The 26,041-nt window shown below is 41.5% G+C and overlaps 1 protein-coding gene and 1 non-coding gene across 2 annotated transcripts; both read right to left on the bottom strand.

The window, feature by feature from the left end:
* Nucleotides 1-1,344: 1,344 nt before the first annotated feature.
* On the bottom strand, nt 1,345-26,041 carry PRR15 (proline rich 15). The gene is made up of 2 exons (XM_040352932.1): nt 25,755-26,041; nt 1,345-2,381 (listed from the first exon to the last, which is right to left on the bottom strand). The coding sequence occupies exon 2, from the start codon at nt 2,323-2,325 to the stop codon at nt 1,963-1,965; it is 363 nt and encodes a 120-aa protein (XP_040208866.1). The 5' UTR covers nt 2,326-2,381; nt 25,755-26,041; the 3' UTR covers nt 1,345-1,962.
* Nucleotides 20,434-20,540, bottom strand: LOC120942082. The gene has a single exon (XR_005749883.1). It is a non-coding gene; the product is annotated as a U6 spliceosomal RNA (small nuclear RNA).

Below are 26,041 nucleotides of genomic sequence, written 5' to 3'. Positions count from 1 at the left end.
GGCGGCTTTGCTGTGGAGGCGGGTGCAGAGGAGGCAGCCAACAACAGAAGCTTCATAGTAACTCTATGGGTGATGTCACTTCCCATTCATTTCCCAACCGTTGTCGGCTGTCTCCTCTGCAGAGCTTCTGCCCTTGGAGACCAGGCCGGAGCGACTTCAGAAAAGGTATTTATACGGATTTCTTCTTTAAAGGGCTAGATATGTTAGTCTTAGATCATGGATGCCTGTAGATGTAGCAATTTTAAGGTGAACTTCAGCTTTAAGCAACATAGCTGGGTCATCTTCCTGCCTCCAACTTATGACTGGACAGCGAAAAATCAGCAGAAATGTAACCTTCTGTTTACATTGGCCCTTCTGTCAATATGTTCCCTATTAGCACATGCTTGCAGCAGTGCCTGGTTGGCTCCTAGTGCTAATGCTCTCCATTCCAGTCTGAGAGCTGTTATACAAAAGCTAATACCAAGACAAATGCAAGTACTTTTACACATGTTTTTTTTATATATATATCTGCCTGGAGTTCAGCTCTCAATATAGCCAAAAATAAGGATTTTTCAAGTATCAGAAGTTTTGTTTTTTTCTTTTTAATATCTATTAAAACAGTTGCATTACAGCATTCACTTTTATCAAGAGATGCCAATTACAAAACATTTGATCAAAAGTTTTTTTTTTTTTTTTTTCTTTATAATACAAAAGCAGCCCCTCAATAATTACACAACTAGAAGACTACCAACATATTCCGGTTCAAAGTGCATTTTAGGAGGGTGATTCTTCATACAGATTCTAAATCATAATACAATTATTGTGCCAATGGGTTTTTTTTGAGGCAAGGAACTAATGCCGCGTACACACGATCGGTCCATCCGATGAGAACGGACCGATGGACCGTTTTCATCGGTTAACCGATGAAGCTGACTGATGGTCCGTCACGCCTACACACCAATCGTGTCAGAACGCAGTGACGTAAAACACAACGACATGCTGAAAAAAATGAAGTTCAATGGTTCCAAGCATGCGTCGACTTGATTCTGAGCACGCATGGATTTTTAACCGATGGTTGTGCCTACTAACGATTGTTTTTTTCCCATCGGTTAGGAATCCATCGGTTAAATTTAAAACAAGTTGGTTTTTTTTAACCGATGGTTAAATAACCAATGGCACCCACACACAATCGGTTTGGACCGATTAAAACGGTCCATCAGACCATTCTCATCGGTTTAACCGATCATGTGTACGCGGCATTAGTTTCCCTTCTATTAAGGCACATACAGGACTTAATTCCTTCATTCTTCATCAAAGACAATTTGTAATAAAATGTAAAAATTCATGGTTACAGAATGTCTCCTCTTAGGACAAAAAAATAAATATTTAATGCATATCAATTATGAAATATTCATATTTTTGCATAATAAACAATATTTAGTTAAAGGTCTTACAATAAAATATAGTTCTTTGGGATCAGGCATGTTGCTATGGATAGAAGAAGGCTGTCTTTATCACCAGTGATTATATAGCAATTGCGGAAAAGTAATTCTTACCACCAGTTAGCAAAGAAAAAAAAAGGCAGCCTAATTCTTTATGTTTCAAGTTTTGGACGGTCTTTCCATGGATTCATCCCTTCACAGAAAAATCCACATCAAACCAAGTAATGACGATTAGGTATCCACCACATTCTCGAGGCATCTATCTAATATGGATAAGGATTTATACCCTTGGTGTCGGATGAACCTTCAATTTCTTCTAAAAGAGTACTTGCAGGAAACATTATGAATTCTCAAATGTCTTATGAAGTTGTAGGAGACCATGATATGTTACAAAGCTAATATGCCGTTGAGAAGCAATTCAGTGTGTTGTTGATTTGATAAATATGGGACTGATACGTCCACGGAGTAGAAATGATCCATGAATAGAGCCTCTGAGAGAAGTGCATTACTTCTCATGGTTATTAAATGTTCTCTGCACAGTTCATTGCCTCTCATCATTTGTATGAGAGGATGGGTTTTCCTGGAAGAACTTGGAACTCTCTGGTAGAGTGGCACGAACTTTCCGCTTCTCCTTGAAACGCCCAGAGCGAGAAATCTTCAAGTTCCTTCTGCCAGTGTTAGCTCCATATGATTTATCTGACTTGGCATCACTTATAGGTTCTGTAGCTCCACTAGGAATGGAATTAGGATGTTGGTTTTCTCTAGAGCCACTACTAATTCCCCATGATTTGTCCTCAGAACTTTCAGAATTACTATAGACAGAAATTTCCTTGGGCTTTTTACGAACAGTCAGTGATTTCCACCAATTGCTGGTATTACTCTTTCCTGTAGCGCTTTCTGCCATGGCCAGCTTTTCCAGCAATCTGTATGTAGAAGCCCAGTTACTTCACTTTCACCAATCTGCAATGACAAACAAAAATGTAAATAGTGTATATTGATATCTATTTAAAAATGTCCTTATCAATTTTATCTCTTAAAGCAGGGGTCTCCAAACTGCGGCCCGAGGGCCAGATATGGCCCTTTGGTAGCCTTTATCCGGCCCTTGGGGCACTATTCCTCCCACTCACACCAACAATGAGGCATTTGTTCTTCTATGGATACCAATGATGGTATACTATTCCTCCTACTAATAGGGGCACCACTCCTATTGACCACCAACCCTGAGGCCATATTTATTCTCACTGATGATGGGCCCATGACATTTTCTGCCCCTGTTGGCCACAATCCAGCCCCCCTGAAGTCTGAAGGAAAATAAACTGGCCCTTTGTTTGAAAAGTTTGGAGACCCCTGTCTTAAAGCATCACATGAATGATCTTCAAAACCTGGAACACACTGGTAACACACTGACATTCACAGACATGACTAGGCATGATGGGAATTGTAGTTCCTGAACAACTGGAGGGCCGTAGTTTGAAGACCCATGCTTTATTAGAAACAAATACAATAATTCATAGTAAAATTTAGTGGGTTAGACTTTAAATATGTGGGCAACCAGTACGATAAAGAAGGAAAAGCGAACAATAATTTATTTTTACAGATATATAAAATGTAGACGTGATCCTGCTCGTTGTTTGTGCAGGGCATAGTAACAGGGTCATTTAAATCTGACCTAGCAGTAAAATGTAAGGTCCACGTAATATATCAGGGACCCTCCCAATTATATATAGCAGCTTTAAAAAAAAATAAAAAAGTTAATAAATATACTTACCTTCCCTCCAGCCCCCATACTGCAGGATGTGATGTCTAACCACTTTTAAAGAAATCCTGGAAAATTATTTGAGTACCTCAAATCTTGCGATAAGAGTAACATTATGTGTTTATAATTTTTCCTGCATGTCCAAGGCACACTGTCACTTTAAAATTCAGGTATGTTTTAAGAAAGACTTGCCAAGGAGCAGAGTTTTGATTAACTTCTGTGAAATATATTCACCCATATTACACCATGAACTTTTACATTTGTAGTTAAAATCTTATGTTTAGCCTTATGATCCTCTCTGTGAAAGCCACAAACAAAGCAGACAAGTATGAGAAACAATCAAAGTTTTAAGGCAAAGGTCACTGACTAAATAAAATGTACGGTACTTTATATCCAGTATCACTCCGTACACAATCAATCTTTTTGTATTATTTAAAAGGTGCCAATATACAGATATTACCTAATTCTAGAACAGTTCAAAACGTAATTCTGCTCATACTGGTTGCCCACATATTTAAAGTCTAATCCACTAAATTTTACTATGAATTCTTTTATTTGTTTCTAATACAGCATGGGTCTTCAAACTACGGCCCTCTAGTTGTTCAGGAACTACAATTCCCATCATGCCTAGTCATGTCTGTGAATGTCAGTGTGTTACTATTCCTCATGGGATGTGTAGTTCTACAACAGCTGGAGGGCCGTTGGTTGAGGATCCCTGTAATAAAGCAAAGACTATCAGCAAAAACCATGCATATCTATCTATCTATCTATCTATCTATCTATCTATCTATCTATCTATCTATCTATCTATCTATCTATCTATCTATCACAATGTGATTACTTCCATAGAACAACCACAATCAGGGAGATAGCAAAATGGCACATATTTTTCAACATTCCTGCCAACATACAGTGAATCCATACATTTTACAGTATCAATAATTTAAATGACAGTAAACCTGTGTAAAAAAAAATTGGGAACTGCCAAAACAAATTGTGTTTGTAAGATATAGGCTCTAGGAGTGTCAATACGATCTTGGCTGGAACAAGCTTAAGACCATTTACGGTAAGTATAAAAAGTTTGAACTGCTTCTTCAACTTGATGGCAACCTAGGAGCCTGCACTGTTCAAACCAAATTGACAAGTGTTCTCGTATTCTCGTGTATATATATATATATATATATATATATATATATATATATATATACACACAGGGCTTTTTTTCCGGTGGAACTTGGTGGAACTCAGTTCCACCACCTCTGGCTCAGACCCTATGGGGCCTGCTCACCACAATCACTTGTAAACACAGAAGTCCGGTTTCTGTGTTTACAAGTGACAGCTCTGCACTCTGTGTGTAACCCCCCTGAACTCTGCACTCTGTATGTAATGCAACCCTTGTATTTAATGCCCTATAAGACCCTCCTACTGTTTGTGAAACTTGACTGACCACACCCACTATTTGATGTGATTTGGAGGGTGTGTGGGGGGAGGTTTTTGAGGGTCGTTCTTGAGTTCCAGCATCTATTGTTTGAGAAAAAAAGCCATGTGTATATATATATATATATATATATATATATATATATATATATATATATATATATATATATATATATATATATATATATATATATATATATATCAATGTGGACTACAATTGCCGTCACTAACTGACATCATATCTCATATACCAGGAATCTTTGCTACCATCAGAGAGATTGCTGGGAGGAGCCATAAAAAAGAGGCCCAAGACCCACCCCGCTCTCTTTTCTTCCTAGGCCTTGGGTGTGACGCACCTCTCCATACAGGGAGGGTGAGGTCGCGGCCTACTACGCGGTGTACAACATTCCAACCCTGCCGAGAAGGGCCTAGCAATGTTTGCTGTTCATCAGACATCTATCCAGCACCACCTCGACCGTCTAACAACCCACACTCGTGCTTCACATCAGACAATCGTCGCAAGAAAGTCTGCTGCAAGGACTCCTCTCCAGGAGTCGCTGTTCAGAAAGGCATTAAATCGGCCGGGTCAATTGTGAGAGGGCAACTGCCCACCTTTGCAAACCTTTCTTTGTTACTTCACTGGGACACTGTGTACAGACAGTTTACCCTGGGGAAACACTTTACTGCACTTCTATTTGAACACTGTACATAGACACCTTTGTCATCAACCATTCCAAGAAATACTATTGCCTTGTTACTGCACCTTATTGGATATAGTTAATGAGCTCCGACTGCCGACAAAGAGCAAAAGGCCTGCAACTGGGACATTGCAGTCATTACTACTTAAAGGGCCCTCATACTATTCTTGTTTGCTTGATCTCTCATTAAGATTAAAAGTTAAATAGGCCGGCCTGGGTTTTCCTTTAGAAGTCTTGCCAGAAGTAATGCTTAACTCTTGCTTATCCTTTCAGGTCATGTTTAAGTGGTACTCCATTGTACATACGTGTATTTAATACATTGTTATTGCCAAATTGTCTTAATTTGTATTATTTTAGAGGAATTCTTCTACTGAGCTAGGACTGTTATCTAAAGTTCAGTGGATCTATTACCTCGCCCCCGCCCCCCGGAGCGCCGCGTCTTTGGATGTGATTGACAGCAGCGCGAGCCAATGGCTGCGCTGCTATCAATCTATTTAATCTAGCCAATCAACGGCCAGACTCCGTGGAGGAGAGGATGCCGGACACGTGCACAGCAGGTGAACGGGCTCAGGTAAGTAAAATGGGGGGGCCGTCATTGCCAGGTGTTTTTTCACCTTAATGCATAGGATACATTAAGGTGAAAAAACACAAACTTTTACAACCCCTTTAAAGGGAACCTATTTAGAAAATAAAAAACAAACCTTTGCAATCCCTTTAAGGGGGCTTGACAGGGTGTGTGTCCTAGGCCTACATACAGTACAATTGCCAATAGGTGTCCCTCGTTCCCATCACAAAAAGTTGGGAGGTATGCACAACACCCAAATAAATGAATATACTGTAGTTATGTGAGTCACCTCCTATGACTAATGAAAATGTATGTTATGCAACACGGAGATCCCCAACCTTTAGCACTACACAAGTAGTATAAACATCATTTGTTGATACGAAACACAAAGCAATTACTGATCTTTCATGTTTTGGTAGATTAGTTAAACCATCTAACATTTTTTTATATCTCTTGGGGACTCTATTGGGGAGAAATCTCTTTCCGTCATTTTGTTTTTTTAATTTATACTGTAGAAATTACAAAAGAAGAACCTGGAACACACAAAGTTCGGCAAGTGTACCCACAAATTCCAGATAAAAAGGAATCAGGAATTATCTCCCTGTTGGAGTATTGAATAATTAAAATATCACTTCCACCTGGTCCTTTAACCGCTTCCAGACCGCCGCACGCACATATACATCGACACCATGGCACTCCTGGGCAGAAGGACATGCCATTGTGCCTGCCACGAGCTCCGTGAACCCAACCACGATCGTGTCACGGAGAGATAGAGCAGGGAGATGCCAATGTAAACAAGCATCTCCCTGCTCTGCTTAGTGACAATGACCCTGATCTCCGCTCCGTGTAATCGGAGCGGAGATCAGTGTCATGTCACACACAGCCCATCCCCCCTACAGTAAGAATCACTCACTAGGGCATACTTAACCCCCTATAGCACCACCTACTGGTTAACTCCTTCACTGCCAGTGTCATTTTCACAGTAATCAGTGCATTTTTATAGCACTGATCGCTGTAAAAATGACAATGGTCCCAAAAATGTGTCAACAGTGTCCGATGTGTCCGCCATAATGTCGCAGTCACGATAAAAAAAAAATCGCTGATCGCCGCCATTACTAGTATTAAAAAAAAATTATAAAAAAAAATGCCATAAAACTATCCCCTATTTTGTAGACGCTATAACTTTTGCGCAAACCAATCAATAAACGCGTATTGTGATTTTTTTTACCAAAAATATGTAGAAGAATACGTATCGGCCTAAACTGAGGAAATGTTTTTTATTATTTATTTTTGGGGGATATTTATTACAGCAAAAAGTAAAAAAATATTCATTTTTTTTCAAAATTGGTGCTCTATTTTTGTTTATAGCGCAAAAAATTAAAAAACGCAGAGGTGATCAAATACCACCGAAAGAAAGCTCGATTTGTGGGGAAAAAAGGACGCCAATTTTATTTGGGAGCCACGTCGCACGCAGTGCTTAATTGCAAAAAGTGACCTGGTCATTGACCAGCAAAATGGTCCGGGGCTGAAGTGGTTAAAAGAAAGCTCTATTTGTGGGAAAAAAGGATGTAAATTTTGTTTGGGAGCCACGTCGCACGACCGCGCAATTGTCAGTTAAAGCAACACAGTGCGGAATTCGCAAAAAGTGACCCGGTCATTTAGCAACAAAATGGTCCGGGGTTTAAGTGGTTAAAGTGGAGGTTCCCCCTAAAAAAATGTTTTAACAATACATTGAGAAGACTGATTACACTGCGGGTAAGCTGTTTTTTTTTTTTGTACATACCTCGATATTGCCGTTTCATCCCTCGGCTTCCGGGTATGATTCTAGCGGGGCTGGGCGTTCCTAGTTGATTGACGTTCCTCCGCCTGACGCATACTTGACGTCACGACTTTCCGAAAGAAGCCGAACGTCGCTGCGCAGGCGCCGTATAGAGCCGACTCTATACGGCGCCTGCGCAATGACGTTCGGCTTCTGTTGGAAAGTCGTGACGCGCGGTCGGAGGAACGTCAATCAACTAGGTCCAGCAAGAATCATACCCGGAAGCCGAGGGATGAAACGGCGATAACGAGGTATGTACGAAAAAAAAAATACCCCAGCATACCCGCAGTGTAATCAGTCTTCTCAATGTATTGTTAGAATTATTTTTTTTAGGGGGAACCTCCACTTTAAGTAAACCTGTCATGTGTGAAACATGGAAGTTACCATCCTGGATATCTCCTTTTGAAATTGCCAAGTGCCTGGCTATCATGTTAAAGCAGCAGTATGCCCTTATCATAGCTATCCTGCTGCAAAAAAAAGTTTCAGGCATACAGTGAGGAAAATAAGTATTTGAACACCCTGCTATTTTGCAAGTTCTCCCACTTGGAAATCATGGAGGGGTCTGAAATTGTTATCGTAGGTGCATGTCCACTGTGAGAGACATAATCAAAAAAAAAAATCCAGAAATCACAATGTATGATTTTTTTAACTATTTATTTGTATGATACAGCTGCAAATAAGTATTTGAACACCTGAGAAAATCAATGTTAATATTTGGTACAGTAGCCTTTGTTTGCAATTACAGAGGTCAAACGTTTCTTGTAGTTTTTCACCAGGTTTGCACACACTGGAGGAGGGATTTTGGCCCACTCCTCCACACAGATCTTCTCTAGATCAGTCAGGTTTCTGGGCTGTCGCTGAGAAACACGGAGTTTGAGCTCCCTCCAAAGATTCTCTATTGGGTTTAGGTCTGGAGACTGGCTAGGCCACGCCAGAATCTTGATATGCTTCTTACAGAGCCACTCCTTGGTTATCCTGGCTGTGTGCTTCAGGTCATTGTCATGTTGGAAGACCCAGCCTCGACCCATCTTCAAAGCTCTAACTGAGGGAAGGAGGTTGTTGCCCAAAATCTCGCAATACATGGCCCCGGTCATCCTCTCCTTAATACAGTGCAGTCGCCCTGTCCCATGTGCAGAAAAACACCCCCAAAGCATGATGCTACCACCCCCATGCTTCACAGTAGGGATGGTGTTCTTGGGATGGTACTCATCATTCTTCTTCCTCCAAACACGGTTAGTGGAATTATGACCAAAAAGTTTTATTTTGGTGTCATCTGACCACATGACTTTCTCCCATGACTCCTCTGGATCATCCAAATGGTCATTGGCAAACTTAAGACAGGCCTTGACATGTGCTGGTTTAAGCAGGGGAACCTTCCGTGCCATGCATGATTTCAAACCATGACGTCTTAGTGTATTACCAACAGTAACCTTGGAAACGGTGGTCCCAGCTCTTTTCAGGTCATTGACCAGCTCCTCCCGTGTAGTCCTGGGCTGATTTCTCACCTTTCTTAAGATCATTGAGACCCCACGAGGTGAGATTTTGCATGGAGCCCCAGTCCGAGGGAGATTGACAGTCATGTTTAGCTTCTTCCATTTTCTAATGATTGCTCCAACAGTGGACCTTTATTCACCAAGCTGCTTGGCAATTTCCCCGTAGCCCTTTCCAGCCTTGTGGAGGTGTACAATTTTGTCTCTAGTGTCTTTGGACAGCTCTTTGGTCTTGGCCATGTTAGTAGTTCGATTCTTACTGATTGTATGGGGTGGACAGGTGTCTTTATGCAGCTAATGACCTCAAACAGGTGCATCTAATTTAGGATAATAAATGGAGTGGAGGTGGACATTTTAAAGGCAGACTAACAGGTCTTTGAGGGTCAGAATTCTAGCTGATAGACAGGTGTTCAAATACTTATTTGCAGCTGTATCATACAAATAAATAGTTCAAAAATTTCTGGATTTTTTTTTTTTTGATTATGTCTCTCACAGTGGACATGCACCTACGATAACAATTTCAGACCCCTCCATGATTTCCAAGTGGGAGAACTTGCAAAATAGCAGGGTGTTCAAATACTTATTTTACTCACTGTATCTATAAGCATAACTGTGCTCCCTCTCTGCTCTGAGTTCTGAATCCCGAGTCATTTTATATACAGTATCTCACAAAAGTGAGTACACCCCCTCACAATTTTGTAAATATTTAATTATATCTTTTCATGTGACAACACTAAGGAAATTACACTTTTCTACAATGTAAAGTAGTGGGTATACAGCTTGTATGACAGTGTAAATTTGCTGTCCCCTCAAAATTTCCATGCAAAATAATGGTACCGCTTTCAGAACCTAAAACCTGAAATAATCATACCGCCAGGGAGGTTAAAGTGTAACCTGGGATGAATTACTTCAGTAAAAAAGAGGCAGGATCGAAAAACCTGAGAGCAAAGCATTTTCTACCAGGTGGAATAAACAAATCAATTCCATTTATGGCAGAGTTATATATCATATCTACAAGTCTGTCTGGAAGATGACCAATGTCACGCATTAGGTCATGGGTGTCAGGCCTGCATTAAGTGAAAACAAAGCGCTTGTGTAAAGTGTCGCTGACATTTTAATCAGCGAGAACAGTGGAGATGGGTGTGTTGAGTAAATTCCCTGAAGGAACACATAGATACAGAGATGGACAGATAAAACGCAGTTGAATTTGGTTTCGGATATACATTTGGTTCACTTAGTAACACACTGCTGACAACGTAACGCCCAGCAAAGCAAAACAAACTAGCTGAGAACTAGTCCGTATTAATGCTCTGCAAGACATGGCTTAGAGAGAACGACAAATGACTAACAACTGGTTTCCTGCTGCCATCATTATAACAAACATGATCATTCCTCTGGAACTGTATCAAGAATGCATATATTGTGAACACAGGTATATATCATATGGGGAAATAACATAGTCATGTGATAGTTTGATGCAAGACTATCTTTTAGAACTTTCTTTAGTAAAATAAAATGAAACTTTATTAGAACATTCTACTTGCCCAGTAGCCAATACACAACACAGTCCCCTTTTCTGTACAGTTCTTGGATTTTATCCATTCTACCACTCCAGGTCAATCAAATGTCTGAGGCCTCGTACACACGACCGAGGAACTCGACGGGTGAAACACATCGTTTTCCTCGTCGAGTTCCTTGTTAGGCTGTCGAGGAACTCGACAAGGCAAGTTTCTCCATTCCCGTCGAGGAAATAGAGAACATGCTATCTTTTTGGCTCGTCGAGTTTCTCGACAGTTTCCTCGACGAAAATGTACACACGACCGGTTTCCTCTGCAAAAAAATATCTCCCAGCAAGTTTCTTGCTGGTTTTTGCCGAGAAACTCGGTTGTGTGTACGTGGCCTGACAGCAATGTCTCAGCCAAGGTGAAGGGCGTGGGGGTAGTAAAAGAGCACGCCAGTTCTAAACTATGAGAATAATGCATCAAATCAGAAGTTCTGAAAATCACAGCACACACATGATCATTTATTATCACCTTGTATGAGCTCATATCTAAAGGAGAAACTCACACCAGTCAACATGTAGCTCCAAATCAACCGGGGCTGTCTTGCAGTACACAGAGACACTTAAAGTGGATGTAAACCCGAAAATGTTTTATTTATTTTTTTGATGTCACAATGTAGAGTATAAGATTTCCTATCAACTGTGTCCAGTCTTGCCACACAGAGTTAATCCAGCTCTGAGCAATCCTCTTTTATTGTTCAGTGAAATAAAATGGACTTACAGAGAAAAACCTTGGTTCGTTCCGCCCCCTTGCTGTGAATGACAGGTTATTTACATATCTCATGCACTAGCCTGGAGACAGGCATTATTTTAGAATTCCCACCCCCACTCCTTTTCTGAAGTCATGTGGTTACTTTTCTGGATTTTGACTGGATGTTAGTGATCATAGCAGAATTTAGTGTAAGGAATACATAGGAAACAATGCATGTTGACAAGGGGAGTGTAGAGGAGGGCGGGGAGTCTACTGACATCACGACTCCACCCACCGAGCTCCAGACAACAGATTCACCCACAGAATCTGCAGTTTTTCAGTCCTTTTAACAGACAGAGGGGAGACATTTGACAGGTAAGGATACATGCAGGAGTGCTGATCTGTATATCCTAGATCAGCACTATGGCAGTAGTTTAGAAAGGATGAGAGTGGGTTTACATCCACTTTAACTCTGGTCTTAAAAAACAAAACAAAAACAACTATATACTAGAAGGCAAGTTGTCACATCAGGAACAGCATCACATGTGAGAACCGCATTCATCCATGGTGAGGAGTTTTGGGAGACTATTACATATATGTGCAGCTACAGTAAATTTAGGCGCCTGCATGTTATACCTGCAGCAACTATTTTATTTTTTGGTTTTCACAAGGTCCCTTTTATAAGCGGTTTTATAGTCATGGGTTACGGAATTTTGCATATCCACAAAACTCCTTACAGTGTTTTACTGATTATACTGGTCATATACTAGTAGATTTTTATACAAATGTTTGTACGAACATTCATACAAAAATTCTTACAAATATTCTCAGTAGATTAGTTGATTTGACAAATGTAGTTTGAAAGTACGTCAAAATTTCATATGCTTTAGGGCCAGTTCACACCAGAAAATTTGAAGGAGCGGGATGATTTTTTTTCTCGAATCAGCAACAATAGTGAACAGGGTTTTTGTATGGTAACGTTCATTAGTTCCAAAATCAAATGTTTAAGGGCCAATTCACACCAGACACAGTTCTGTTCAGTTCCGTGTGCTTTTTTTCTGCACCGGAAACTGACTGCATGGTGTAAACTAGAGCCAACTAGAGCCATTTGAATACATGGAAAACACTGTGCATGCATTTTGTACAGAAAACTGTGTCTGGTGTGAACTGGCCCTTAAACATTTGGATTGAATGAACTTTACCATACAAAAACTCTGTTCACTATTGTTGCTCATTCGAGAGAAAAAAAGTCATCCCGCTCCTTCAAATTTTCTTACCACTGCTGTCGGAAACATCAGTCAACACGATCCCTCTAACAATTAGAAAACTCAACAAAAACATTCTTAAAATGAAAAATTTGGAACAAAATTATACTAGTGTATGACCAGCTTAAACCCATAGGAAAACAAAATGAAAACTAAACTAATGCAACTTGCTGTCGTTACAAGTTATTACTGCAAAAATATCGAACTCCATATGCAATATATTTTCTTATCTGTGAAATGATGAATGAATTCTTGTACTATGTACACATTTCTTTACCTGTAATTGATTTCAAGTTCACTATAAAAAAGAAAAAAAAAATGTGTATATTGTTAACCATTGAAAAACAAAGAATAGAACTGCGCAATTCAAATAAAAAATAAATAAAAAAGTTACTCCTAAAATCCATTGCTAGAGTGGGACCAGATCCAGATTATAGTGAGCGGGCTTTAGCCATAATCTGTAAACCGGTTTTGATCCATACATGGATCAAAATTCGCCCGGTTTGGCAGGGACCGGATGAGTTTCGACCTATGTATGGGTAACCCTGGTTGTACAGACTTCGATCTATTAATCAACTTCGGTACAACCACTCTGTCAGTTTTTTTTCCCCCCAAGCGAACCAAATCTTGGTGATATTTGAATGTATAATCTGGCCGCAATCTGTAGACCATCGTTCCCAAGAACGATGCCCCATGCTAAGAGAATAGTAATCTACTAAACACTAGAAAAAAAGCCTCCAAACTACTTATCTATCCGTAAAAGTCCCCAGTAAAAAAAAAACTATGAACCAACTACTACTACTGGACTATGATGAAGAGTGTACATACTGTGTAAGATACAATAAACTGGTATATCTACCCCCAATAAAAACCCTTCGACCACAGATTCTCAGTTCCATAAATACTTGTAAAGACATATACTGTAGCATATACAGTATATCTTCTCGAATGTGCCCTAGGGCGCCTCTACATATTTTACAAATTTAAGACATAAACAAGCAAAAAGGACCACTTGTATAGCGCTACAAATACAAACTAAATCGCCTCAAGGCGCTTTGTGTCCAATGTCGTCCAGATCCTTCAGAAGAGGTGGGTCTTAAGTTTTTTCCTGAAGGCCCGATGGTTTTCTTCCATACGGAAGTTCGTGGCGTGGGTAAAGCATTCAAATTGCCCGAATGGAGCATGAATAATGAGAGTAATATAGATACACTTTTAGGCTCATAGCTTGCTCGGTTCTACCAATCTCAGACCACTTAGTATCATGGTAAGATATCTCATCACTCATTTTCCAAAGATATTTCATTGGTTCACCCATGGATACAATTTGAAGCATTGGGGTTGGTACCCCCGTGTCCCATGGCTCCAGGTAGACCTAAAAATGCTGAAATATCCATATCACAATATTAATCCATGCTTCATCTTATGTATGCAACTGTGGATCCCTGGTGGATCCCTGGTAGGTAGGTAATGTGGGTAGGTATGTTTTAAATTTTTGTACAATAAATTGTCTTCTTATGGGAACATGGCTGCTGACAGTGTATTACTTACATTTTGAGATATTGTTGCTATACAAAACATACATATTTTATTATACATAGCATGGCTGAGTAAGGCCCCTTTCAAATGGATGGACCGTTCAGGTCCGCCTGTCAGTTGTGACAGCGGACCTGAACGGCCGCTCCCTGCATCTCTATGGAGCGTCGGATGTCAGCGGAGACATGTCCGCTGACATCCGACCTGATCCGCTAAAAACAGACGTATGGGGATACGTTCCCATCCGTCCATGGCGGATCGGATCGGGTGAGATCTGATGAAAACAGACATGCTGTCCGTTTTGATCAGATTGCTCCATAGGAAACAGCGGCGTCTGACAAGCCACTACCCGCTCAGTGAGCAGAGAGGAGCTTGTCATCCGCCACCTCAGTGGAGATCAATGGACTGATCTCCCGCTGAGCTGGCGGGAGCAGGCGGACTCCGTAGCGACGGAGTCCGCCTCGTGTGGAAGGGGCCTAAACGGAATCTACCTTCTATTTTGTCCCTGAATGGTAGTTTATAAATGTGGTCACCCTAATGCCTAACCTCTCCTGTTCTGCATGTACTGAAGTGAATTGGAGGTTATTTTTCATTACTTTAGAAAGGAAGAAAGTTTTCCTCTCTGAAATACACACTTTTGGTTATTAAATTGTTACTAAACCCAGAACCTACAGTACACAGAACACAGAAATGCAATAAATCTAGTAAATAAAAACTTCAAAATACCTTTTCTCATTAGCAGTATCTAGCAGTCTTGTGACTTCTATTAGTGTCTGGTTAAACACGGTAGGAGACTGTCCTATTAGGCTGCAGGGCTCCTGGACAGTGCGGATTGGCCCTGTGCTGATCACATGCACCCTCTCAAGAAAAAATGTCTCTAGCAATACACACCAAACTGAGCATGTGTAGTGACTCCAAAGGCTCTATCAGGAGATGGATTGGAGACAATAAAAGAAGGGGAGGATCAGAGAAGACCGGATCAACCAGCCTTTTTACACAATGCGGAGGATTACCCCCTTAGGTTCCACAGTAAGTATAACAAGCATGCTTTACTACATATACACACTTAGCCAGATTCACGTAGTTTGGCGTATGTTTAAGCCGGCGTAGCACAGCTCATTTGCACTACGCCGACGTAAAATAGAGAGGCAAGTACAGTATTCACGAAGCACTTGCTCCGTAAGTTACGTCGGCGTAGCGCAAATGGGCCGGCGTAACCCTGCCTAATTCAAAGTAGGCATGTAGTGGGCGGGCTACATTTAAATTAACCGTGACCCCATGTAAATGAAGGCCGTTCGTACGGTGCATGCGCGCGCATGCTCAGAATCACGTCGCAAATACTCAATGCTTTCGACGAGAACGTAACCTACGCCCAGCCCCATTCACTTATACTTACGCAAACGACGTAAAATTCCAACGGCTGTTCCGTCGTCCATACCTTGCATGGGCTGCGCCATCTTTTTGGTGGTTTATCTTTATGCCGGCGTATGTCTTACGTAAACGGCGTATCTTACTGCGACGGGCGTACATACGTTCGTGAATTGGTGTATCTTGCTCATTTACATATTCGACGCGTAAATCCGCGTACACGCCCCTAGCGGCCAGCGTAAATATGCACATATGATACGACGGCGTAGGAGACTTACGTCGGTCGTATCTTGGCCAAATTTAAGCGTATCTGGTTTCCAGAATACGCTTAAATATACGACGGCGCGCATTCGGACTTACGACAGCTTATCTACGGATACGCCGTCGTAAGTCTTTCTGAATCCGCCTAACTGATTTTACTGTTGTGGGTTTAGTAACACTTTAAGTTATTGTCTTGGGGAGGGGAGCACTACTGAAAGTTGCTCCCCCTCCCCCATCAAAACACCCTTGTGAATGAGACCTTAGGGGAAAGTTTTCCATATACATATTATATTAGTGAATGTTTGTGTAGCGCCTGTGTACTTTCAGTCCAGGTGCTATTTTAAATTTAGAGGGGGATGAGAGAGTTAATTAGCTCTCATCCAAGTGATTTGTGCAAATTGGGCCTCTGTTCTAGCTGGGCTGTACTGTCGGTTCATTCTGTGTTCCTGAGGTGATTTCCCACCCCGGGGCGACAGGTGGCAGCAGTGGAGTTCAGTCTGGAGCGCCTCTTGCCAGCAGCCAATCAGGAGGGGTTTTCCCTTGCGGGGCATGCTGGGGGAGGGTACTTCTTGAACAGACGCCATGAGGCGGGGGTCTTGTTCTGGGTGTGGCACCCACCTTCAGGGTGGCCACGCATCACGGGCCCCGGCGATGTGGCCTACCAGGCCGGGGTGCACGTGCTACGCAGTGTTCTTGGTTCCGGGACCCTGTTGGCCTGGGGCAACTGAAGCTGTGGCGGGGCCCCCGTGATTCAAATTTTCAGAAGAGATCCCAAGTGAGTTGTGCTGTTCGGTGGGGAGTCAGCCTGAGGAGAGCCAGAGAGGCAGGCGATCCAACAGGGCCTCGACAATCCATCAGGGATCGGGGTGACCGGACACTGAGAGGTTGGATGTCAGAAACCTGTCAGTCGGTGACCAGTTGAGAACTACCTGAGGGAGATTCAGGTACAAAATCCACTAAGGAAAATTTACTTCACGATCTACGTTCTGGGAAAGGGCCTGTGGCAGAGGTTCCTCCCTGATATTCATTTGCATCAGGTCTGTGGCAGAGACTTGTTCTTCTTCTGGCTGCCAGGTCGGTGTGAGAGGCCTGTCCGGGTACACTATACCCATTCCGGCTGGAGTGGCGACGAAAGCAAAGTGCTGTTAGAAGCAGGACTGCTTCTGTATTGTTTAAGCCTGAATCTGCTGCTTTTCTCCTCTTCATACATCTCTCCTTTCTACCTCAAGTTTATCGTTTACCTTGTTGGTATAAATAAAGCACAAGAAAAGGCACCTGCTGTTTGGACATTCCATCATTGCTGCTCTCATCAACTACCCTAGACGTCGGAGCTATAGAGATAACAGGCCATCCCAAATCTAACCAGCGGCTCCTGCGGGGGTAGCGCTACATTTGTTGTATAATATACATATTTTTGAATATTAAAAAAGTAGACACTTTGCCTTCTGCTTTCAAGATACATGGTAAATAATCTTAAGAGAGAATCTTCTGCAAAGTTACAAGCAACCTCATTGTGCAGCTAACAAATAACTTGCAATTAAAACATTGCAAACTGTTTACTCTTGTAAACAGCCCGAAGCAGACAAGTCATATCATTAACATGCCAATAAAGAATATCATAAAAGTCTAACCTATATACTGTTGATTTATATACTGGAACTTCCTGGAGAGTATAAACCATGCTTTGTATTTCACTGTGTTTAAAATGTGAAACAAGGGGCAAGTAAAAAGGGCCTCCTGTTCAGCTGTATGCTGTACATATAAGTACAGTATATATATATAGATATATCTTTATGAAGATATTTGAAAAATAAAGAAACGATTTTAAGAGTAGCAACTCTTAAACTTTCTTTTGGTGGTATTTGATCACCTCTGCGGTTTTTAGTTTTTACGCTATAAACAAAAATAGAGCGTCAATTTTAAAAATAAATAATATTTTTTACTTTTTGCTATAATAAATATCCCCCAAAAATATATAAAAACATTTTTTTTCCTCAGTTTAGGCCGATACGTATTCTTCTACATATTTTTCGTCAAAAAAAAAAAAATCGCAATAAGCATTTATTGATTGGTTTGCACAAAAGTTATAGAGTTTACAAAATAGGGCATAGTTTTATGGCATTTTTATTAATATTTTTTTTTTTTACTAGTAATGGCGGCGATCAGCGATTTTTATCGGTACTGTAACATTATGGCGGACACTTCGGACCAGTGTTGCCAACCTACCAGATTGAAATTTACTGGCACGACACCTGAAATTTACTGGCGCAGCCACGTTTTTACTGGCATTTCACAAAAGTTACTAAATTACATTTTTAGGTGCAAATTTCAGTATTTAGGCTACAAACAAGTACGCTAGGCAAATAGCAATGCGATTTAAGGTAGATATTAAGAGAAAAAAATCATATTTTTGTTATTTTCGATATATAATAAGGGCAAATTATTTAGTCACATCACCCCCTGCCTCCATCCCCCTCTGCCAACAACACCCCCTGCCTTCACCCCCCTCTGCGGTGCCACAATCTCCCCCTGCCTCCAATCTCCCTCTTATCTCCCCCAGGCCCCCTGCCTCAAATCACCCCCTGCCTCCATCGTCCCCTCCCTCCACCCCCCTCTGTGGTGCCACCAACAACTCCTGTCTCCATCCCCCACCCTCTGCAGTGCCACCATCCCCCTCTGCAGTGCCACCAACACCCCCTGCCTCCAATCACCCCGAGCCACCAACACCCCTTGCCTCCAATCTTCCCCTGCCTACATTGCCCCCTGCCTCCATCCCCCTCTGCGGTGCCACCGCAGCCACCATCACCCCCTGCCTCCAATCACCCCCTGCCTCCAATCTCCATGCGCAGTTCCAAGCCGAACTGATCTTGGCTATTTTTACTGGCACATTCCCGCAACCACGGACATTTACGAACGGGGGAAAAAAGTGCCCGTTTTTACAAACTTTCAGTAAAAATACGGACGGTTGGCAACACTGCTTCGGACACTTGTGACACATTTTTGGGACCATTGGCATTTTTATAGCGATCAGTGCTATAAAAATGCATTGATTACTATAAAAATGCCACTGGCAGGGAAGGGGTTAATACTAGGGGCGAGGAAGAGTTTAAGTATGTTCCCTGGGTGTGTTCTAACTGAAGGGGGGGTGGACTGACTAGGGGATCGGCGTTGATCGCCCCTATTGGCTGCTTGGCGAGATGACGTAGAGCTACGTGATCTCGCCCAGCAGAGCCGACCTGCCGCCGTATAACTTCCGGCGGCTGGTCGGCAAGCAGTTAACTACTTAACCTATTTTTCGTGATATGGCAATGCGTTACTTTTTTATAAAATTTTTTTACGGTTGAAGGCACTGCATTACTTTAACTGACAATTGCACCATCATGCAACACTGTAAAGCGCTGCGTAAACTGCTGGCGCTATATAAATCCTGTATAATAATAATAATAATAATACCCAAATTAAATTTATGTCCTTTTTTCCCACAGATAGAGCTTTCTTTTGGTGGGATGTGATCACCACTGTGTTTTTTTTTTTTTTGCGCTATAAACAAAGAAAGACGGATAATTTTGAAAGAAAAAACTATATTTTTTACTTTTTATATGCAGTATACTTTTTTTTTTTTTAACAGAAAAGTTTTTATTAAGAAAATAAAAAATAAAGCAAAAGGTAAATGCAGTATACTTTTTGATAAAAAAATGTATACAACACTAATAATAATAGTCAAAGGAAGAGCTGCGCTGTTGTAAGCTAAAATGTGACACTAGTGACTAGTGACAATGAAGTGCTATATAAATATCAATTAAAATTATGAAACACCGACTGAGTAAAAAAAAAAAAGAATTATATCTGTAAATAGGTCTGTGAGACCTTAATAAGATAACAAGAAAGAGTTAATTCCTAAATGAACTAGTATCCCGTTACCACGTCCCTCTAGTGAGGAAACGACGTTCTGACGTCACCGTGTTGTGTGCCAGACCCAGAAGATACAGGCTGCTGAATCGAAGAGCCGGCTGGCTCGATTGTATTTTATATGCCTTATCTCACTTCTTCGATGTAAGTGTGCATTTTTAATGTTACTTATTAAACATTTTAAGGGATTTACGCTATGCCAGTCCCTTCCTTTTTTTTTTATGTGGTGCATCCTGAATTGCTACATTGTTTGAGACATCTTCTATGCAATATTGAACTACACTGAGGGATTTATGCTACCAATAGAGACCCCAGGCTGGGATATCAACCATATGCGCATATTGATCTCCTATAATTAGAGATCACATCCATCTGGTAAGCGGCAGTGTTATTGTTTGGTGGAGGCACTATCCTGTCAGCACTTTTTCCTGGACTATTGGATTCGTTGAACACTGGGGATATTTAAGTTTATATGGACACTCTGCATTAGTATTTTTTAATATATTCAATTTTTTTACTTTTGACGCTATTGTTAATGGTATTCCTAAGGATTTTTTGGGTTTGTTCACATGGACTGCTATTTATTCACTTGATAATTTTCAGGTTTCTACCTAATTTAGGAAATAACCCTTTCTTGTTATCTTTTTTTTTTTTTTTTTTTTTTTATGGAACGCTTCACGAATTTGCGTGTCATCCTTGCGCAGGGGCCATGCTAATCTTCTCTGTATCGTTCCAATTTTAGTATATGTGCTGCCGAAGCGAGCACCCTTTCTTGTTATCTTATTGAGGTCTCACAGACCTATTTACAGATATAATTTTTTTTTTCACTCAGTCGGTGTTTCATCATTTTAATTGATATTTATCTAGCACTTCATTGTCACATTTTAGCTTACAACAGCGCAGCTCTTCCTTTGACTAGAAATAAGACAGGCAAGGCATTAATCTACCCACTAAAATCTGCTTCAGATATTATACTGTAAATGGGCTAGATAGTTATATAGTCTTCCGGGTCCACGCGTGCATACTCAAGCAGACCCAGAAAAAGGCCACGACGTACAGGTAGGTGATTGGGCCTGTACGAGCCGTCCCTCCACAGAAAATGTACTGTGGCGAGTCGGCAAGCGGTTAATCATTCTTAGAGCCATATCGATGCCCTTGACCCCATACTGCTGAGAAGGATGAATAAAAAAGGTTACAACCAATGGATTCTGAAGCTCGATTTTTCTTGTTAAAGCGGCTGAAAATGAACATCGATTTTACCCCACTAACGTTTAGAAAATGTATTGAATAATTAAAAAACAAAATAATTTAAAAGACGTTCTATCAGTGTACTCCACTGTGCAGAAGCTGCAAGTTGCCTAAATTGTCAACACTGCTCTGTCATTGGCTGTAGCATGTACTCCATCAGCTTGATACAGTGTAAATTAACATACTGTACTGCAACAATGATAAGGACACTGACAACACTTGGAAAATCTATGATTTGTTGCTGCTTATCTAATCAGTAATCTTCTGCAGCTCCAACTAACTCTAACTCTGAGTTGCGGGGTCGTATCTATGCGACTGATTCATAGAATCAGTTACGCATAGATTTCCCTAAGATCCGACCAGCGTAAGTGTCTTACACCATCGTATCTTAGGCTGCATATTTACGCTGGCCGCTAGGTGGCGCTTCCGTAGATTTACGCGAGGAATATGCAAATTAGGTAGATACGCCGATTCAGAAACGTACGTCCGCCCGGTGCATTTTTTTACGTCGTTTACGTTAGGCTTTTTCCGGCGTAAATTTACCCCTGCTATATGAGGCGTATCCTATGTTAAGTATGGACGTCGTTCCCGCGTCGAATTTTGAAAATTTTACTTTGTTTGCGTAATTCGTTCGCGAATACAGTTGTACGTAAGTTACGTTCACGTCTAAAGCATTGTCGAATTGTGGCGTAATTTCGAGCATGCGCCGTTCGTAAAAAACATCAAATATGCGGGGTCACCATTAATTTAAATAAAACACGCCCACATCATCCACATTTGAATTAGGGCGGGCTTACGCCGGACCACATACGTTACACCGCCGTAACTTAGGGCGCAAGTTCTTTCTGAATACGGAACTTGCGCCCTAATTTACGGCGGTGTAATGTATCTGAGATACGTTACGCCCGCCGAGAGATACACTATTGTATCTGAATCCGGGCCTATGTCTGCTGGTATCCCGCGATCGTGTCACGGAGCAGCAGAACGGGGGGGGGGGGGTGCCTGTGTAAACAAGGCATCTCCCTGTTCTGCCTAGTGAGAAGACACTGATCGTCTGCTCCCTCTCATTGGGAGCAGCGATCAGTGTCATGTCACAGTAAGCCCCGCACTCACACAGTTAGAATCACTCCCTAGGACACACTTAACCCATTTCTAGCCCCCTACTGGTTAACCCAGTGTTTCTCAATTCCAGTCCTCAGGCCCCCCCAACAGGTCAGGTTTTCAGGATTTCCCTCAGATGAAAAGGCTGTGGTGATTACTAAGGCAGTGAAACTGATCAAATCACCTGTGCAAAATAATGGAAATCCTGAAAACCTGACCTGTTGGGGGGGCCTGAGGACTGGAATTGAGAAACACTGGGTTAACCCCTTCTCTGCCAGTCACATTTATTCAGTAATCAATGCATTTTTATAGCACTGATTGCTGTATAAATGTGAATGGTCCCAAAATAGCATCAAAAGTGTCCGCCATATTGTCGCAGTCACAATAAAAAACGCTGATCGTCGCCATTACTAGTTAAAAAAAAAATATTAATAAAAATGCCATAAAACTATCCCCTATCTTGTAGACGCTATAACTTTTGCACAAACTAATCAATAAACGCTTATTGCGATTTTTTTTATCAAAAATACGTAGAAGAATATGTATCGGCCTAAACTGAGGAAAAAATTAGTTTTTTTTTAATATTTTTGGGGGATATTTATTATATCAAAAAGTAAAAAATGTTGCTTTTTTTTCAAAATTGTCGCTTTATTTTTGTTTATAGCGCAAAAAATAAAAACTGCAGAGGTGATCAAATACCACCAAAAGAAAGCTCTATTTGTGGGAAAAAAAAGAACGTCAATTTTGTTTGGGAGCCACGTCGCACGACCACGCAATTGTCAGTTAAAACAACGCAGTGCAGAATTGCAAAAAGTGTCCCGGTCATTTGGCAGCCAAATCCTCCAGGGCTGAAGTGGTTAATGTGTATGTGAAGCCTTGAGAACATAAGAAAAGCGCAGTTCAGGGCTAGATCTATAGTTCTCCTAATTTGTTCAGTATTCACACCCAAAGTATGTTTTCAGATGATTTTTGCTATAGTCACATGACCACTCCTCTGGCCTTAATCATGAAATGGGCTGCAGCGTGAGCGTCACTTTGGTGACATCAGAATTGCCTCCGGCTGTTATTCATCCAATGCTGGCCATGGTTAGATGCAACAAATATGAAAAGAGTGTAACTATATCCATAGAAGACCATGCAATGGCCATGAGGCCCAGAAGTATAAGGGCCCCCAGCTGTCCATTCACACTCAGTGATAAATGCAGGAAGTAATAGAATTTACCAAATACATGTAATCAATGTACTGTATATATAGTTGGGGAACGTCTGTGCGATTCTATAAATGATACTGCTAACCTTCATCAGTAGAGGACCTGTATTAGAGAACGAGATCACAGATGTAAGGGGGCCCAAGATGAGTTTCCTAGGGGGATCCACAACACATAGTTATGACCCTCAGTAATATTTTTGGGGAAAATATTTTAAGTAATAAAACCTTACACTGGCCCTGTACCTGGCTCCCATCCATCGCTGCTGCTAAAGTGGCGTATCTAAGCCTGTTTGTTCCTATAGTGTCCCAGGGGGCCATGGCGCAACACAGTATCCACCACAGGAGATGGTGAAGTCCCTGCCTGCAACATCTCAGATACAGCACATATATATATATATATATATATATATATATATATATATATATATATATATATATATCCCCCTCTCTTTCTATTGCTTGCTCTCTAACTCTCTTTTTCTAATATATATATATATATATATATATATATATATATATATATATGTGCTGTATCTGAGATGTTGCAGGCAGGGACTTCACCATCTCCTGCGGTGGATACTGTGTTGCGCCATGGCCCCCTGGGACACTATAGGAACAAACAGGCTTAGATACGCCACTTTAGCAGCAGCGATGGATAGATATATATATATATAGATAGATAGATAGATAGATAGATAGATAGATAGATAGATAGATATTGAGAGAGAGAGAGAGAGAGAGAGAGAGAGAGAGAGAGCAAACAAGAGAAAGAGAGAGGGGAGATAGAGAGGAGGAGAGCAAGAGAGAGTGAGAAAGAAAAAAAAAAGATAGAAAAACAGGAAAAATACCAGAAAAACAGAGTGGGAGAGAAAGAAAGCAAGAGATAGAAAGAAAGTGCGTTGGTAGAGAGAAAAACAAAGAAAAGAAAAAAAAAAAAAGAGGAAAAGTGAGAGAGAAAAGAGACAAATAGAGAGCAGGGAGAGATAGAGTGAAAATGTAAAAAGGAAGAAAGGGAAGGAGAAAAAAAACTGTAAAATAGAGGGGAGAGAGAGAGAGGGGGGGGGAGACAGGGAGAGACTGAGCAAAAGAGAGAAAAGAGAGCAAAACGGAGATGATTAGAGAGGAGAAAAATAGAGAAAATGAGAAAGAAAATAAAGAGAGTGAAACAGAGAGAGAGAGAAACAGAGAGATAGAGAAACAGAGAGATAGAGAAACAGGGCAAGAGAAAAATGAGGGGGAAAGAGAAAGAGGGGAGGGAAAGAAAGAGAGTAAATAAGAGATAGAGAGAGAGAGAGAGAGAGAGAGAGAGAGAGAGAGAGAGAGAGAGAGAGAGAGAGAGAGAGAGAGAGAGAGAGAGAGAGAGAGAGAGAGAGAGAGAGAGAAAGAGAGAGAGAAAGAGAAAGAGAGAGAGAGAGAGAGAGCAAGAGAGAGAGAAAGAGAGAGAGAGAGCAAGAGAAAGAGATAGAAAGAGAGAGAGAGAGAGAGCAAGAGAGAGAGAAAGAGAGAGAGAAAGAGAGAGAGAAAGAGAGAGAGAGAGAGCAAGAGAGCAAGAGAGAGAGAGAGAAAGAGAAAGAGAGAGAGAGCAAGAGAAAGAGAGAGAGAGCAAGAGAAAGAGAGAGAGAAAGAGAGAGAGAGAGAGCGAGAGAAAAAGAAGAGAGAGATAGAAAAGGAGAGAAAGAAGAAGGGGAGGAACAGAAAGATAGTGAATCACAGATAGAGAGAGAGAGAGAGAGAGAAAGTGAGTGAGGGAATAGAAGAGATAGAAAGAGGGGAGGGAAAGGAAGAGAGTGAATCAGAAATATATAAAGAGAGAGAGAGAGCGAGAGAGGGGAAATAGTGAAAAGGGGAGAGAGCGAGAGAGAGAGGAAGGAGGGAAAGAAAGAGTGAATTAGAGTAGAGAAAGGAAGAGCAAAAGAAGAGAGAGAGAAGAAGAGAAAGGGAGCGAGATAGATAGATAGAAAGGAAGAGAAGAAAGAGATATAAAGAGGGAGAAAGAAGAAGGGGAGGGAAAGAAAGAGTGCAAGATAAATAGAGAGAGACAGGGAGAAAGTGAAACAGGGAGAACAAAAAAAAAGAGAGAGTTCAAACGTGAGAGGGAGAAGTAGAGAAGGAAAAAAAAAGAAGAAAAGATAATTGTGTTTGAAGTTCGGACGCTCTTCAGTGTGGGGTGTAATGAAGGGCACCACATCTGGGGGTGAAGCTGAGCCCTATGTAGCAGATGACGGAGGAGGTGACCGGGGACAGGTGACAGCAATCTTCTAGAATGAACTCCCCCGTCCGTTTTTGCCCCACATACTATGGATGTCCCGTACCATGGATGCCCCATATGGATGCCCCATACACTATGGATGCCCCGTATGGATGCCCCATACTATGGATGCCCCGTACAATGGATACCCTATACAGAAGGCCGCTCCTCACCTGTGTCAGCGGTGATCGGTGTGTCCTTGTCACAGGAGGGGACAGAGCACCATGGAGGAAGGCGTGCCCTGTGTGCCACTCGGAGTTCCCCGGCCAGCCAGGTGTATTAGGTGTTCCTGGCAGTCATGATAGTCCCAGATCCAGGAGGTGACAGCACTGACTGAGCCCGTCCTGGGAAGTGTACAGGTAACACAGGGAGGGGGCGCCTGTCACACGTCACTGGAGGGAACCCTGCACCTGCCAGCTCTCATCCCATTGGACGGACTGCGGACTGCTCAGAGATCCCA

The sequence above is a fragment of the Rana temporaria genome, chromosome 5 (genome assembly GCF_905171775.1).
Source record: "Rana temporaria chromosome 5, aRanTem1.1, whole genome shotgun sequence".
In the NCBI taxonomy this organism is placed as follows: domain Eukaryota; kingdom Metazoa; phylum Chordata; class Amphibia; order Anura; family Ranidae; genus Rana; species Rana temporaria.
The sequence above is the reverse complement of the archived record's forward strand: the minus strand, read 5'-3'. Positions and strand labels throughout refer to the sequence as shown.

Excerpts from the sequence above, each read along its gene's own strand:
- PRR15 (XM_040352932.1), bottom strand. The coding sequence starts at position 2,325 with ATGGCAGAAAGCGCTACAGGAAAGAGTAATACCAGCAATTGGTGGAAA.